The sequence below is a fragment of the Marmota marmota genome, unplaced genomic scaffold, assembly GCF_001458135.2.
Source record: "Marmota marmota marmota unplaced genomic scaffold, marMar, whole genome shotgun sequence".
Taxonomy (NCBI): Eukaryota; Metazoa; Chordata; class Mammalia; order Rodentia; family Sciuridae; genus Marmota; species Marmota marmota.
The window spans coordinates 2831323-2849175 of record NW_026000327.1 but is presented as its reverse complement, the minus strand read 5'-3'; the positions used below and the strand labels follow the sequence as shown (position 1 = coordinate 2849175).

At 48.2% G+C, this 17853-nt stretch overlaps 1 protein-coding gene across 1 annotated transcript in view; it reads right to left on the bottom strand.

Moving 5' to 3' along the window:
* Nlgn4x (neuroligin 4 X-linked) overlaps positions 1-17853 on the bottom strand; it is a 187762-nt gene that overhangs the window by 70235 nt on the left and 99674 nt on the right. The window contains exon 5 of the mRNA XM_048797403.1: positions 635-694. Coding sequence (XP_048653360.1) covers positions 635-694 — 60 coding nt within the window. The remainder of the gene's footprint in view (positions 1-634; positions 695-17853) is intronic.

The window sequence follows — 17853 nt, the reverse complement described above, 5'->3', positions numbered from 1 at the left end:
TAAAAAAAAAAAAAAAAAAAAAAAAAAAAAAAATCAAGGTGAAATAAAGGAAAATTTGAATTTTCCTCCCCTCCCACCACCAAATCCAACAGATCTTCCATGAAACTGTTGGGACATTTTGCAGTGGGTGGAAAAGATCAGAACACCCACGTTTCAAAATAAAATCTTCCCGGAAAAAAAAAAATATCACATTTAGAAGGACGGAAAGTGGATCGTGCACATGCATCACTTAAAATTCTACTTTCTCTTCTTGGGACCAAATAGGAAAAAAAAAAATTAAAGAAAAAAAGGAAAAAAAAAAGAAAAAAAAGGTGGATTTCTTTGCAAAACGTGTTTTATTCCATCTCATGTCTAGAACGAAGGTCTGCAGATCTTCCAGCCATTTCCGGTCCTCTACGTGGTGACTGGGATTTAAAAATGATGACTATTTTATTCTTGATTTTTTTTTTATTTTGCAAGAAGAAAATAAAGAAAGAGGCACACTCGAGTGTTCCCGTTTCAAATAAGGGGAAGAAAAACAAGTTGAAATGGGGGAAAAAGTGCACAGAGAGAGAGAGAGAGAGAGAGAGAGAGAGAATCAAATATAAAACCATGCATGGGAGTTGAGCTTTGGAAAAAAAAATTAAAAAAATACCTTCATCGTCACCACGATCATTACTGGTGATATCGTCTGCGATTTTCTTTGTGTTGGCTCCTGGGTCATATTGTAGAAGTAAATAAAGGAGGGGAAAAAAAAGAGAATTCAAAAACAATAGATTTGCCAAAAATTCAGAGAGAGATTCTACCCAGTAAAAGGAAAAAAAAAATGTAACACAAAAAAGTTGAAATCTGTTACATTTGGATTTCAAAAAAAAAAAAAAGAAAGAAAAAATGGGATACGGGCAAATGCAGAGAAACAGAAAGATGTCCACAAGAACCAATTTAAAACGTTATTTGTAAAAAAAAAAAAATGTTAAGAATCCCGTGAAGATGCAGTTTGGGGGGTTAACATGAGACTACTGCAAAAATAAAAAAATAAAAAAAGAGAAAAAATTAAAAAGGAAAGAAAGAAGAAAAAAATCTAAGGTGAGTTGTTCCAAAAAAAATTTTGAAAAAAAAAAAGAGAAAGAGAAAATTAAATCATTTAATTTAATTTTTAAGAGATTTCCCACATTCTTAAAAGCAACGCATACAACGGACTCAATGGCTTTTTGAAATTTTAACTGGTTTCAAGGTCAAGAGCCTGATCAAGGTCACTGAGGACGTTGGATTAAGGAAATTTCACCATTTAAGAAGAAATGCACTTAAACAAGAAAAATAGGATTTTCACTCAGAGATCACAGATTTGCACACTGCCTGCATGAGAGAGCTGGGGACACCAAAATTGGGGGCCAAAAAGATTGATTTTATCCCTATGGACTGGTTTCCCAGTGCTAACAGAGGTCCCTTGCAATATGCATGTATTAAAATGAGAATCGATGGCCCCGTGTTGGAAATGGTCACCAAATGTCACTTGGAAGGTCTCGCAACTGGAATTTGTTGGAGAATCTGCCATCACCTACCTTGTTCCCGTTAAGCAAGATCTCAGCCACAAAGGACGGTCCACCTGGGCACTGGGAGGTGAGGCCAGATCACCCACACCCAGAATGGCCCCCGCGACCTTTGCCCCCATGCGCCATGTTGGATTTTATGTGCCTTGGGTAGATGAGGCTAAAACATGGAGCGTCTGTTGAGTCCTGCTGGGTTTTCTAGAAGCAGATGGAGCCTGAGAGTGGACAGCCGGGTGCCAGCTGGGTGAAGGCTGTCCATCAATCCTGCAGACTTTGCGTTTTCTCCAGGGAGAGGGGATTTAGGGGTGTGGGCCATAAGTCACTCACTCACAGGGAAGTTGTGAGCCACTTGCTGCATTTGTGCAGAGCTCACAAGACCTTGAGCATGTCTGCAGAAGCTACCTGTGATATCCCTGTCTTCCTGGGTAAAAATAAGGTGTCAGAATTGTGACTGTGTGCGACTCAAGCACCCTTGAAGGACCCTCCCGGGGTGGGTACGGGTGGCTGGTTAGTGGATCCCTGGTGTTTGTGGAGGACTTTGGGAGAGACGACGTTAAGTTGCATCAACAGGAGAACATGGACCACAGAGCTACAACAGCAAGGTCCTTGTGATACCTTCCAAACCCTGCACCCCGCAGTTTAACCTCCTAGAAGTTAATATGCACCCAGGAACAGGGAACAAGTGGGCAAAACGACCCCTTCAAGACATTCAGTTCCAAATTCTTTAAAAAAAATCCAATGTTTATAGCAGCTCAGTTCATAGTAGCTTAGCGATGAAAGCAACTTAGATGCCCTTCAGCACATGAATGGATAAAGAAAAAGTGGTTTATATACACAGTGGAATATTACTCGGCCATGAAACAGAATGAAATGATGGCATTTGGTGGTAAATGGATGGAGCTGGAGAAAACCAACTTAAGTGAAATAATCAAATCCCCTAACACCAGAGTCTGGATGTCCTGTCTGAGATGCAGACGGTGACATAGAATAAGGCACATGAGTTCACTGCATTAGACCAAGGGGAATGAAGGGAAGGGAGGGGGGAAGGGAATAGTATAACCAAAAAGAACAATTTTTTAAAAAAACTTTAAAAAGCGTCATGATATTACCATATCGATTACACACGAGCAATAGCTCAGCTCACTCTAGCATGATTATGTGTCCCAAAACTTAAGAGCATTTACAAATCCAACCTGTCATCCCAGTGGCTCAGGAGGCTGAGGCAGGAGGATCTTGAGTTCAAAGCCAGCCTCAGCCAACGCGAGGCCCTAAGCAACTCAGGGAGACCCTGTCTCTAAATAAAATGCAAAATAGGGCTGGGGAGGGGGCTCAGGGGTCGAGGGACCCTGAGGTCAATCTCCCATACTGCCCACGTCCCCCAAAAAATCAACACTTAGAGACAGAGGCCGCTGGCCTCACCAGTCGCCCATCCCTCCCAGAAGGACCCTGAGCTGCCCCCGAGTATCAGAGCGCTGTCCCTGGTCCTGCTCTAGACATGGCCAAGTCCAACATCAGCGAATGCCGTCTGGGGGGTGCTAATGTGCAGAGGGACCCCCAGCCCAGGGGTCCCCGTGCCCTCAGGAGTTTCCACTGCGCAGATCGCCCCCGGGGAAGACGCTACCCACTCAGACCCCCGACTCTTCTTCTTTCCGGGTGCTGTTTGGATGCAGCCGAGTGACCCTCAGCAGAATGTCCTGCGTCCGAGTAGCCCCATCGCTTTCCTGGAAGGGCATACAGAGGCCCACCGTCCACCTGAAGACCCACCGTCTGAGTGGACGTGGTCACCTCTTCCTGGGGCTGACCCGGTGCTTGTGGGTTTATCAAGACGATTTCTAGGAGCATCCGTGGACCTCTGCGGACGTGTCTGTAGGTATCAGTAGGAGGAGAGTGGACGCCACTTCCGTCAAATAATTGCTTAAACAGTGACCGGGCTGCATCCAGGTGGTTAATAGTATCTCATTTATTTGTTCATTTCTTTAGTGTCTGGTACCAGGGATTGAACCCAGGGGTGCTTACCCACCGAGCCACGTCCCCAGCCCTTTGTCTTTCCGCCAGGGTCTTATTATGTTGAGGTCTTGCTAAGTTGCTGAGGCTGGCCTCCAACTTCCAGTCCTCCTGCCTCAGCCTCCTAAGTTGCTGGGATGACAGTTGTGCCTCCGTATGGCTGGCTGCTTCCTCCTCCTCCTCCTCCTCCTCCTCCTCCTCCTCCTCCTCCTCCTTCTTAGTGGTCAAATCATTGGGATTGGAGCCTCAGCGTCTCCTGGGTGCATCTCTGACATCAGCACATGCCTGGATCCACTCCTTCCTGAAGGAGGCTCGGTACCCTGGAAGACCTTTGAGGAGCCTTTGCAAAATCTGCGTAGATGATGGCCTGTCCCTCGGGGTCCCCACTATGTTCCTGCAGGAGTTTCTGAGCCTCCTGGTGGCAGGCGACATGGACATCCACCACGGTGCATTGGGCCCCCAGAAGATGTTCGCCCTCTACCTGTCAATCATCCCACCTGGCGGACAGAGATGTCACTCAGGGAGACGCCGATGTCACCTCTTGCCATCTCATTAGCATTAACCCGGCCGTGGTCATTCATTGGGTGGACTCCGTCCGAGTCCATCTAACGGAGACGGCCAGCTTTTCTGTGCATTTTGATTTCCAAGTGAAGTCCCACATGAGCTCTCCATTAAAGGTCTCTTCCAAGCCACCGTCACAGATATTCAGCCTGAGGACCTCCAAGTCCTCTGGGGGAAACAGAAGGAAACAGAGGACGTGTGCCTTTGTCATTGCTCTGGAACAGAGTTTGGTTTCAGGAGAGGTTCGAATCGGCAGGAAAATTCAAATTTGCAGAACAGAGAATGGCCGTGTGTCCCTCTCAGGTTGGTCAGTCTTCAACCTGAACATCGTGTGGGTAACTGTGTTGCAATGAATGAGCCAACGGTGCAACGACTCGATCGACTCAAGTCCACGTAGGAATCCTCAGAGTTTTTCCCATGACGTCCCTTAGGGTGTCAGGGTCCCCTAAAGGACTCTGTCATTGAGGTTTTCCTGGTGATGTGTGTGGTTGCACGGGGACACGGGGTTTTATTTTAGCTCCCGGAGACCCACGGGGGACTTCTCACCTGTGACATGTGCAGATCCAATAAAAAGAAACTGAGAGGTGAATCGGGGATTCTGTAAATCAAGACCCTTGGGGTGAAGGCGTCTGTTTATTCCTTCACTCCTGCCCCCAGGACGGTTGTGCATATATGCATCTCCTACTGTTGAGTTTCAACCCCAAAATGCCTGACGTTGATCCTCAGAATGTTTCCGGTTGGATCTGAGGACAATTTAGGGGGGTCTTAGGGTACGAGGAATTGAACTGAGAGGCACTTGACCCCTGAGCCCCCTCCCCAGCCCTATTTTGCATTTTATTTAGAGACAGGGTCTCACTGAGTTGCTCAGGGCCTCGCTTTGGCTGAGGCTGGCCTCCACCTTCAATCCTCCAGCCTCAGCCTCCCTCTCTCCTTCCAGGGGGCTTTCTTCTTCCGTTGCTATTTCAGAGTCACCGTCTCAAGCCACTTGTTGAATTCACGGTGGGCATGGCCGCAAATGCTCTGTGACCACTGTAAAAACCCCAGCAGGTATTTCTGGCCACACTTAGCAAGGACAGGACAATGGCGCAAAGACCGTAAGTAACTTGGTGCACAGGACAAGTCATCAGGGTGGTGGAAGGTGAAGTCAGGACTCGAGGATTAAGTCCCTCATGAGCGGCTGTCATCCTGCTGTCCAATACAGGGAGGGGGACTTAGGTGCGAGGGTGTCCTTGAGTCTGGGAAGTGAAAGATTCGGTTTTGCTGCAGGAAAGACGTTGGTAAAACACACAGATCCATCAGGCCACCGTCCGGGTCTTGGGGACTTTGCTGGAGGAGGAAAAAATGCCACCACTAACAAATGAGCACAGGGGACACTTATGTAGCCAGAGGAAAGATAGACTGTAGCGAAGAAGGCGAGAAGTAGTGTCCCAGATTGGGATGGAAGAGACCAGCTTCTTGGAAATGAGAAAACAGAGAGATTTGTGGACCCAGGTGTTGAGAGCCACAGCCGAAGGGGCCCCAGCAAACTTCCAGCTGATTGGCTCACAGCGGCCCCAGCAAACTTCCAGCTTCCAGCTGATTGGCTCCTCTGCAGTGATGCTCATTGGGCTGTTTCCCTGCCCTTTCAGACCACGGAGCTGCTCATTGGGGGACTCTTTTGGCTCCGCCCACACGACCCAGCCAATCGGCCTCAAGAGCAGGAGGAGTGGGAGGTGGAGAGGCTTGTGGGAAGCCGGTGGTGGCAGTTGGGCTCTGAGGGAATTCCTGAAGAGCTCGTGTGGTGTGGTGTGTGTGTTCTATAAATAAAGTTCATTTCTGCTTGGCAAGCGGCTCCTGAATTGTGCCTAGCCAGACTGCAGCATCCAGGTGAAATGAAGCCACCCTCATATCATTTCCCTGGTACAGATGAACCCTTCCAACAAGATGGTGCCCCCAAATTTGCCACAATGACCAGAAAAAGAAAAGGTGGCACATTGCTAGAATGGAATATTAGGCAGCCAGAAAAAAATGCTTTATCTGACAGAGTTTGGGTGCACATAAGGACATTGTGTGATGTGGAATATGCGAGGGACAGAGAAATAATGACCACATGTTCCCACTTACATGGGGAAGCTGAAAGGGTTGATCTCAGAAGCCACTTTTGTGAGACAGGATCCTGCTCAGTTGCTGAGGCTGCCCTTCAACTTGCAGTCCTCCTGCCTCAGCCTACCCAGGGGCTGGGATCCCAATCTAATGTGCCCCAATTGTAACATTCTTCTGTATTTCCATGAGGATTGAATTCCTTTGTGGAGTAATAGGATTACAGGAAAGGGTTTTCTCTAATGCAACTATTTGATCTCATGCACTTGATAATTCCAAGCCAACCCTTTCACTCTATCGTAAATCCGTAAGTACAGGCGCTTCACCAAAATGCAGGCTTAATGCCTCGAGGGGTGTTTACGGAGTTCTGCTAAATGAAAGCCATTCAAATAAAAAAAAATTTAAAAAATCATAATAATTGGAGATCACCAGAAAAAGTATTAGCTACCTAATGACTGCATTTCTGCTATAATTATGTGCAAAAATCCCTCCAGGTCACAGATTTTGATTATTATTACTAATTATTATTATCATCACTATTATTATGATTATTTTCAGTTACAAAAATGCAAATAACTAAATTCAGCACAAAATATTTACCAGCACAAAAAAAGAGTGAGTTAAAAAGCCACACGGGATCCACATGCCCAGTCTTCACCCCAAATCCCAGCCTTGATCTCACGGCCAGTGTGTGGGTCGATGTCCCAAATGGATTTCAAACTGTACTTACAAGATCCTGCCTCTGGGACCCTCTCAGGAAAAGGGACCTCACTGTATACAGTTGAGTCAACACCTCCATAGGATGATCATGAAAGAGAAAGGTCGCACCCTTGGTGGGTGGAGCGTGGGGGTCATCTCAGCAGCTTGGGAGGCTGAGGCAGGAGGATTGCGTATTAGAGGCCAGCCTCATTAGCTTAGCTAGGTGCTGAGCAACTTGGGGACACGGCTCACAGCTGAGTAACACACTTGTGCAAATGTCCCAGCCACGTAGAGCTCGAGGGCATGTCATTTGCTAACAGACTGCATGTAACACAGTGGTCCCCTAGTGTCACTGTGACTCCGACATGGGTCAGTGTCCACTGGGGGCTCTGCCCAACAGGAACAGCACCTACTGGGTGTCTGTAGGGCACCCTTGATGCTAAGCGATGCAGAAATCTGCAGGCGGAAATGCAAAGAGACGCGGATGATTTTGATAAATGGTCGGAGCAAATGTGTAAACTGCAATCCAACACTTATTGCACGTATTGTATACATAAAGCACACACTATGTGCATTGTGCACATCACACACAGATTATTTTACTGGTATACGATGTTGCAAATGTATTTGTGACTTTTCATGCCACATTATTTATGAAAATGTCAGGGTGATGTAGAGAATCACGCTATAAATGCAATTATGTTCATTTATGGCACGGGGACAAAGCCTGTCACTGTGCCCCTTGGGAGGGTGGATTCAGGAGGTGTCAAGAAATGACCTTTTGTCACAACCTGCACCCGAGGAAAGTCCCCCAGGGGACGAGAGAAGTCAGCGTCAGAAAGTCCTCGGGAAGAGGAAGGACAGGGGAGCAGAAGGTGAGACCCCGAAACACGGCCATTTAAGTGACTTATTATGACCTTTTATGGATGGACCACGGACCTCATTTGCATTAAGATATTTGTGAATGAGAAACACAGTAGGGCAGCGCGTTAAAATTGATGACGATATTTTCTAAAAAAGAGTTGTCACTCCAGACAGAAAGGCAATCGTCAGAAACACAAGAGAGAATAAGTGGGTGACAATGTGGGGACAAGGCTCCCTCCTACATTGCTGCTGGGACTGCAAATTGGGGCAACCACTCTGGAAAGCAGGATGGAGATTCCTCAGAAAACTGGGAGTGGACCCACCATGTGACCCAGCTGTCCCACTCCTTGGTCTATACCCAAAGGGACTTAAAACCAGCCCATACTACAGGGACACAGCCCCATCAACGTTTATAGCAGCTCAATTCACAACAGCTGAACGGTGGAACCAACCTAGGTGCCCTTCAACAGATGAATGGATAAAGAGACTGTGGTATGTCTACACAATGGAATATTACTCAGCCATAAAGAAGAATGAAATGATGGCATTGGCTGATAAATGGATGGAGCTGGAGACTATCAGGGTAAGCGAAATAAGAAGATCCCCAAGAACAAAGGCCAAACATTTTTTTTCTCACATGTGGATGGTAATGCACAATAAGGGGGAAGAAAAGAGGTGCTTTGGATTAGGCAGAGGGGACTGAAGGAGGGAGGGGTATGGGGTAGAGAAGACAGTAGAATGAATGGGACATTAGGACCCTGAGTGCATATGTGACCACAGGACATAAAGATACTTCCTAAAAACCACCAGGTGCAAAGCAGATCCTCAGCTGGTCCAGAAAGCCGGGGATCCCCAACTGCATACGGAGTGGTCACTGAGGGCAGGTCCCCCACAGCGAGGCTCACAGGTGACCCTCTGAGGCAGTGGTTGGATCACAGGGCGCAGACCTTACCCGTGGATGACGCCACAGATGGCTGAATGGACAGCTGGGTGTTGGGACCCACTCGGGGGAAGTGGTGACTGGACCTGAGCAGAGTCACACGGTGATTTTACAAGGAGACTAGATGGACTTCCCACCATCTATTCTCTCATATAATAGGTTTAAGGATACTGAAGACGGAGACTTAGTTTTTGCCCCATGTAGCCCATGGTCTCCTGCAATACGCCATGATGACTTCACTTTCACATACCCTAGTGACCTGCAGCTCTGTCCCTAGAGTTGCAAATGGCAGGTGCCATCCTTTTTCAGAGCTGCATAGTATGCCATGGTGTCTTTATGCATCACATTTTCTGCACACCTTCATCTGCTGATGGACGCTGACGCTGCTTCTCTAGCTCGGCTCTTGTGAACGGTGCTTCGGTGACGTTGGAGGACAGGCGTCTCTTCGACATATTGATTCCATTTGTTCTGGTTCATGAGGAATTGTGCAGTTTACCCCAAGTTGAACAGGACACAAGGCATGAGAATATTCAAACCGAGAATGTACTTCCTAAATACGTATGATTCCACTTAAAAAAATAAACATCACCTGGGTGCACTGGTGTACGCCTGTCGTTCTAGCAGCTTGGGAGGCTGAGACAGGAGGATCGCAAGTTGGAGGCCACCCTCAACTACTTATTAGCAAGGCTCTAAGCAGCTCAGTGAGACCCTGACTCTAAATAAAAAATAAAGGCGGCTGGGGACGGAGCTCTGTGGTCACGGGCCCTTGAGTTCAATCCCAGGTGCCATAAATAAATGACTCTCTGACAGCCCATCTCAACCCTGAGCCAGGGATCCCTATCACCTGAGTTGTGGGGGGACAGTGAGGTCGGCTGTGGGTCCCCCCAGTTCCAGGTCATGAGCCCCCAGGCTCAGGGATGCCCGGCAGGCAGCGCTGGAAGTCAGGCCAGTGACCCTGGCGAGCTACGAGGTGTCCAGCGGTCTGCACGGGCTTCTAGGACCTGCCCCAGCCACGGGGGGATGTGCTGGGTCCGTGGTCCTCTGCATGGGCAGGTGACATGGTTACGGCTGGGGACCAGGGCAGACGGAGAGGGTCAGGGAGGGGCTGTGCCCAGTGTCCCGAAGCTGACTGCCTCTCGTCCAAGCCCTTTGGGGGTAAGGGACAGAGATCGGGAGGAAGACGGGGACAGTTCAGTAAGGTCACAGGCATGGCCAGTGTCCTCAGGGGCCAGGACCCGGGTAATAAGTCACCGAGGAAGAAACATTTCCGCCAGGGCCTGCATCCCGAGGGGACGCTGACCATCCACGTCGCCGCGGTGTGACATCAGATGCTGCAGGAAAATGAAGTTAATAAGACGTTTTAAAATCTGGGTTCCCCCTGGAGGGATTGCAAGAGTGACCGTGGTCGTATTGGCCACACGTGATCCTAGAACAAGCAACGAAGAAAAATGTCCCTGTTCTTCCAAGAGCACAGTCTGGAATTTCAGGAGGGAAGACACTGTGGTGGACCGGATCCCGACCATGCCCTGAAAGCCCCTGTGTTGAATGCAGGTCCTCAGAGCTGCAGGGACCAGAGTGGGGACTGACCAGGAAAGACGGGAGCCCATGGGCTCCAACCCCATCGCTAGATTAATTTACAGATTAAATTAACGCACGACTGTGATTCTAGCAGCTTGGGAGGCTGAGGCAGGAGGATCGCAAGTTGGAGGCCAGCCTCTGTGACTTAATTAATTATGGATTAGACCATTGCTAGGTGGACGGAGGGATGGGAGGTGGGACGTGGACGGAGGAAACAGGACCCTGGGGGTCTGTCCTGATGTGCCTCCTCTTCATCTGGTGGCTCCTTCTCACTCTGATCCACACCAACATGAGCTTCCAACATGACCGTCCGCCATGTTTCTTCATGGACTTGGTCAATCCTGGGGGGTCAGCCCACAGGGAACATGAGTTCCAGTCCCTCCTCCTCCAAGTTGTCCTTCTCAGGGATTCTGGAGGCGTCCACAGAAAGCAGACACAGGTACGTGTTCCAAGGACGCATCAAAGAGGAACTGAGTTTGGAAGGTGCATCCGTCCAAGATGGAGCCTGGGAATCCATTCTGCAGCAAACCAGGGGACTTTTCCCACAGCACAGACGGGACGAAGGACGTCAGTTTCCCGGTGGTCACTCCTCGAAGGCCAGATGGAAGAATGGGGGCCATGCACTGAGCACCTCTTGAGCAGCAGTGTCTCCTCTCTGGAGCATGGAAAATCCATGGAGCTCTGGGTCACCTGCCGCCATCTTGGAAATCCCAACCCAGCCAAGAGGAAGGAGCCCTGGACCACCTCAGTGTTGAGAGCCACAGCCGAAGCAGCCCCAGCAAACTTCCAGCTGATTGGCTCAGAGTGGCCCCAGCAAACATCCAGCTGATTGGCTCAGAGTGGCCCCAGCAAACTTCCAGCTGATTGGCTCACAGTGGCCCCAGCAAACTTCCATCTGATTGGCTCACAGTGGCCCCAGCAAACTTCCAGCTGATTGGCTCCTCTGCGGTGAAGCTCATTGGGCTGTTTCCCCGCCCTTTCATACTACAGAGCTGCTCATTGGGGGACTCTTTTGGCTCCGCCCACGTGACCCAGCCAATCAGCCTCAAGAACAGGAGGAGTGGGGGAGGTTGAGAGGCTTGTGGGAAGCTGGTGGTGGCAGTTGGGCTCTGAGGGACTTCCTGAAGAGCTGTGTGGTGTGGTGTGTGTGGTTCTAAAAATAAAGTTCGTTTCTGCTTGACAAGTGGCTCCTGAATTGTGCCCAGCCAGACTGCGGCACCTCACTAGGTCAGCTCTGTTGGTCAATAGATGGGTCCAGCTGAGTACAGTGTCCTGTGGGCAGTGGTCGATTCAAAAATGTCCACTGTGACTAATGAGAGCAAATTAAAATATTAATAAAACAAATTAATTAAAAAGGAAATGTCCACTGCATTGGACCACGTGGGAGGCTGATGACAGGGTCACAGGTGCTGGAAATCGACTGCTATGGGACTCGCTCAAAAGGTCATTAAATGATTATAATTATAATTGCATAAATTCTTCCTCCAAAATGATGGAGAAATGAGGCCCTAGGATGAACATGAGCCACAGAGATCTAAAAAAAAAAAAAAATTTAAAAGGAAGAAATTTGCACACAGGATATAAAAAAAAAAACCCACAAAATGTTTATGGAATTTGAAACTAAAACTAGCACCCGTTCCAAGAATCTCACTATTGGGTATACAACCAAGGAAAATCACTGCATTGAAGCGATGCCTGCGTTCCCAAACTCCCGAGTTCTTTGCAATGATACTCATAATAGACAAGAAATGGAACCCGCCAGGTGCCCACGTATATGGGTGCACAGGTGAAGAAAATGGTATCAGTGTACAAAATGGAATACTATACAGATAAGAAAAGGGATATCATTCTAACTTGAGCCAAAGTGGACTTAACCCGGAAGACATGCTAAGTGAACTAGATCAGTCTCAAAAGACAAAAATTCAGAATGATGTTAGTCATACGTGGGACAGGAAAGGTTTGATCTCATCCAATCAGAGAGTGCAGTAGCAGAAGCCAGGAAGAACCGGACACAGAATGATTGATGGGTGGGCACAATGGAACCCACATCTGCTCAGTAGAGTCAGAACAAGATGGCGGCAGGGCCTGGAGGAGGAGAGCAGCTCAGGACAGGGCACCAGGGAGCAGAGAGAGCTCTGTCCACCAGGGACAGGACAGAGACCCCAAAGGCACAGCCCAGGGACTCCCTCCTCCAGCCACACCCCACCTGCTGCAGTCACCACCCAGTGAGTCCATTCAAGTGGATTAATCCACTTACTGTGTTAAGACTGTCATCATGTGACCACTTCAACTCTGACTTCCTGCATCACTTCACACATGACCTTTTGGGGGACGCCTCCCACCTTAACGATGGAGATGGAGCGAGAAACACACAAGACGGCTTCACTTTCTGATTGGTAGGAAGGTAAAATCCATCTCCCCTCCACCGTCACCCTGTGGTGTGGACGCAGACGCGGCACAAAGACCCTCCCTTGACGTGTCACAATACGAGGCGGGTGGACTCAGCCGTCACCGTTAAAATTTCATGGGAAACGGAGGAAGGGTGGCGGATATTTCCATGTCACAAATCACGTCATTCCCACATTGAACATGTTCAGTAGGAAAAAAAAGGTCTAATTTCTTTTAATTATTATTATCATTTTAAATTTTTTTTGTGAGGAAAGTGCAGATTTTCAAGTTCGATAGTTGAGATCAAGGTTTTAGGGTTACCTGGGTCCTTGTGGGTTGGTTCAATGACCCTTTCGATTTCCAATGGTCCCAACCTGAAATGCATCCACAAGTTTGATCTTTTTCTCATGCAGGGGATGCATTTGCAGAAAGTGCTCTCCCTCTGGTGGGATAAGAGGAGGAACTAACAGCTCCATTCAGCCCAGAGACCAGGAGAGGAAAGGGACTCCATGCAGCTGACCACTCTATACCCCGCTGAGGGGCATCCAAAGGATCGGAGCATGAGGTGTTTGCAAAACGGATCATGGGAAGTGAAGAAAGTTTGGAAACTCCATCAGGGACCGCTTTCCCGGCTCAGCGGAAACCTTTTTAAGTTAGTATTTGCTCACTTAAGGCCATCGCGGAGCAGCGCAGAGGAGAAGTGGGTGCAGACTCTCAGGAACTGAGTACAAAGAGCTTCCTGGGAACTTTGCAGGGACCAGCTCTGTGCAAGACGGAGACCCGGACAGGAAACCAAAGAGCCACTCGGTTTCTGTGCCGAGGAAACAAAACAGTCATTTTGTTCCAATCCCCCCCACGAAGATCCCCAAATGCATTTTTGCAGGGTCACCAAAAAAAATGACACTTTTTTGAATGTCAGAGGGGGGCGCACCATGGTTTTGGGGAGATCTTGAGAAAATCAGCAGTTATTTTAGAAACCAAGGATCGGGGACGGCATCGGGGGCCACGGTGCCTGGTGTGTCATTAAAGTCACTAAGTGGGAGTGATTTTGAAATAGACAACAAGAGACACGGAGCCGTGCAATTTGCCATCAAAACACGGTGACATTCGGAGCCGATGGCACAGTCTGGTCGCATAGAATAAAAGGCACCAGGCGCCGGAGAGAGCTCACCGAGGATTCACGGTGACGGACACAGAAAGGTCCACACAGCAATCCCAGACTCGGGAGGCTGAGGCAGGAGGATCGAAATGGGAGGCCAGCCTCAGCCACGTCACGGTGCAGCCCGGGAAGCACTGGGAGATGCGCAGGGGACCGCCACGTGCCCCCCGCCCTCCCGGCTCCCTTTTCTCTCCCAATTTACAGCCATTGACTATGACCCACAATCAGCACCTTCCAACATCTGTGTTGGCTTCTCCCCTAATTGCCAGGGCCACCCCAGCCGGCAGCTAATTACACACTGTCTCGTCGTGAAATTGCCACTTGTCTTCCGTGTCACTGAGCTCACTGCCTACCAACCGCGAGGGCTTTCCCATCTACCCACATACCTACTTCGCACAGTGGGCTTTATTTTATTTTATTTTATTATTTTATTTTATCTCCTCTCTGTCTCTGTCTCTGTCTCTCTCTCTCTCTCTCTCTCTCTCTCTCTCTCTCTCCTTTTTGATTTTCATTATTTTTTTTTTAAATTTGAGACAGGGTCTCCCTAACTTGTGTAGAACCTCCCGGGGTTGCTGAGGCTGGCCTCCAACTTGACAGCCTCTTGCCTCAGCCTCCTGAGCCCCAGGGGTAACTGGCCGGAGCCACCACCGCGGGCCCAATACATATATATTCAGCAATTCTTTTCAGTTGGGAAGCAATTAATCAGATTCTGCAACACCTAATGGAGGTGTGGAGAGGGTATCGTGACCTTGGAGAAAGACACTGAAATAAAATCTAAACCAAAAGTGATGAGAATCTTAACCGGATTATTTACTGAGAAAAAAGAATCATATTTGTTATTTCCTGCCTGAAGAAAATAGTTTAGTGCCATATTTTCCTAATTTGGTCATCAAACAAGTATGTTTTTCTATATAATTCGATCCGTATTTTTCCAGCCAAGGTATTTTAAAAAAATTGAATATTTCCTGAACCCCCAGCTGGTTACCACGCTGCCTTGATTTGGCTTCTCTTGGGTAGAAACTGAATAAATGATAGATGTCTTTTCTTAGCCAAGCAGTTAGCTGTAGCATCATTTTAAGTATGGAGACAAGAAAACAGTATCCATATTTTTATCTTTTATTTGCAGCTTTAATTTCAAGAATCTAGGTTCTGTGGTACAATCCAGGTTCATAGGACAAGCTACCTACATGTGGAACATTACGTGGGAAGGAAGATGACCTATCCCTTCTTTCTGAGCACTAACTTCCTAAACATACAAGACCCCCGAGACTTGTGCAAACTGGACTATGACTTTGTTATGGGTTAGGAATGAGGCATCCCCAAGATTTCTTGCAAGAAATAATGCAAGAATTTGCAGAGGTGAAATGATTGGGTTGTGAGAACCTTATCCTAATTGGTGGATTAATCCACGGAGCCCCCTCCTCAGCCCTATTTTGCATTTTATTTAGAGACAGGGTCTCCCTGAGCTGCTCAGGGCCTCACTTGGGCTGAGGCTGGCTTTGAACTCACGATCCTCCTGCCTCAGCCTCCCGAGCCAATGGGATTACAGGCATGTGCCACCGTAGGCAGGTGGTACCCATTGTTAATAGCTGCTCATGTAAAATGACCTGGGTCTGAAATATTTCTAGATTATCAAATTAAAATAGTAAAAGCAATATCACCCTCAAAAATATAGATGTACAGACCTTATAACAAAAACTAGTAAAAAAAAAAGTTACAAAATTAAAAGGCTGAAGACTTCACAGAGAAAGTTCAGCCATTTCCCAATTATCAATAAAATATATGTCACTGAATATTGTTTTTCCCATTCCGTGGACATATTCCACAAATCCTTGCAGAAGACGGTCTCTTGGACAGAAGAAAGTCAAGACACATCCACAAGAAGCCCAGTTGGGGGTCTCAGCTCATGAGAAATCTGTTCCTTCAATAGCAAGAAACCCTGTGGCACCAAAGTCTTCATGTTTCTGTGACAATTGAAATATAGTGACTGTAGCCAGGAGGTGGCTTGTGTGGACTTGTGGATTATTGGCATGTTCCAGGTCATCCGTGTGGGGGACATCGCGTTATGTCCATGTTAGATGAACCTTTCACTTCTTCTTTATGGCCGAGTAATATTCCACTGGGCACATATATCACATCTGTGTATGCCACCAGTGAAACTCCTCTTGGTATCTGTTACGCCCTGTCCCATTCACTTCATGCTACGTCACCTTGAGTTCACCTTGGGGATGGCTCTTGTGCCTACCTACCTACCCTCACAGCTACCTGTATACCATGTTGGTGATGCTTCAAACCTCACACAAAGTCTGCGCTGAGAGCAAGACGTTGAACGCCCCTGTCCCTTTCGTCACCCTGTGTGACGATGACAGAACCCAGGGCCAGCCACTGGGCAGCCCAACTGAAGACCTCGATCTCGATCCTCAGCCTCTTGGTCCTTCTCAAGTCTAACCTGCAGCTCACTTTCACCTCATTATAAATCATCTTTGGCTTCTTGAATAAGGACCCAATTTTCCTCAATGACGTCTCGTCTCCTTCACTCTGATTCTGACACTTTGCTTGTATTTTGACCTCGACCACCACGTCCAATCCCTCAGCCGCCATAGTTGCAGGAAGCCCCCGTTAAAACGGCACCTCCTTGGAGATCCCCGACGTGGGCAGCATTTTCTCTCCCAGAAGCCTGCACACCCCGAGCCCAGCCTCAGCCCTCCCTTGTCCTGCAGTGGACGCCGTCCACATTTTATCACCTTGATAGCAGGATCTGCATTTGTACATTTTGTCCTAGGAGCGCGTCCTGTGAATCTGGGTCCAGATTTAGAACCCAACAAATATCTGCGGAGGAGGGGACGGATGAATGAATCATGCCCAACAACAAGGCCGGCGCTCCACTAATCCATCTAAAATTAACTTCAGACCTGGGATTCATGGCGGAGGCCAGCCTTGTTCATCATGGTGAAGTTCTGCTTGAGGACCAATGGTGTTCCTGCCAAGTCGGTGTCATGAGGTGACAATGGAACAGCCCAGATGCTAATGGAAAAGGATTTATTTATGCTACAGGAACAGAATTCTGTGCAGTGCAGGAAGAAAATTAATAGGGCTGACTGTATGTCCTCAAAGAGCACCCATCCCCCCCCTGCCGAGGGACACATGACCCATGAGGGTGACATGCTCAGAGGGCAGTTATTACATCATACACAAACTCTGGGGTCATCTCTAGGGAAGACCAGAAAGAGGACACGGGGAAAAAGTTCTTGTTGTCACGAGGCTGAGCTGGGTGCACAAGTGATTGTTAAGGAAACAAGAACAGGGCGTCTCGAACAAAGAAGAGGAAGCAATGGTTAAGTCAACGTTCTGCCTCTGGTCTGGGCTCCTTCATGCCCTTAAATGCCCAATTCGGTATCAAATCAATTTGCAGAATCACAGACGTGTATATAGATCACATCTTCTTATATTGCCAGCCCCCACTGTGACAGCCAACGGGAATCATATAGGACATGAAGCAGGGCGTAAGGTGGCATCCAGGAACTATGTACACACAGGGGACAGACAGAAAAGACCTTGACAGAGTCCCCATTCAGCAGGTGATGTGCTCCTTGCTAGCATAGTCTCAGATTTCACAGGAGCCACATGTCCTATACGGACCCCATAAGAAGGGCTTCCAGGGTCTCCACGGGGAACAAAATGGTTGTGAACAATGAGCCCAAGACTCACTGTCAGGGCCGGCTGAGGTGGACACCTTCCTTGGGTGGACTTTGTTCTTTGTGGCCCCTCGTCCACCTGAGGATATTTTCCAACAAGGAATTTCATCAACCTGATGAACAACTTGGACAAGAACATCGATGGCATGTTCTTCCAGGGACCAGGGCCACAGAGAGGGGCTGACGGGGTCAGAGTCTCATGGTCATGGGGAAGACCTCATTCACATTAGAGTCAAAGGTGTGTTCCACACCGGAGTCCATTCTACCAAGGTCACCATAGGGGACGCCAAGAATAATGTTCCACATTAATGTAGAAGATGAAATTGAGTCAGAGAGATGAGAGAGAGTGAGAGCGAG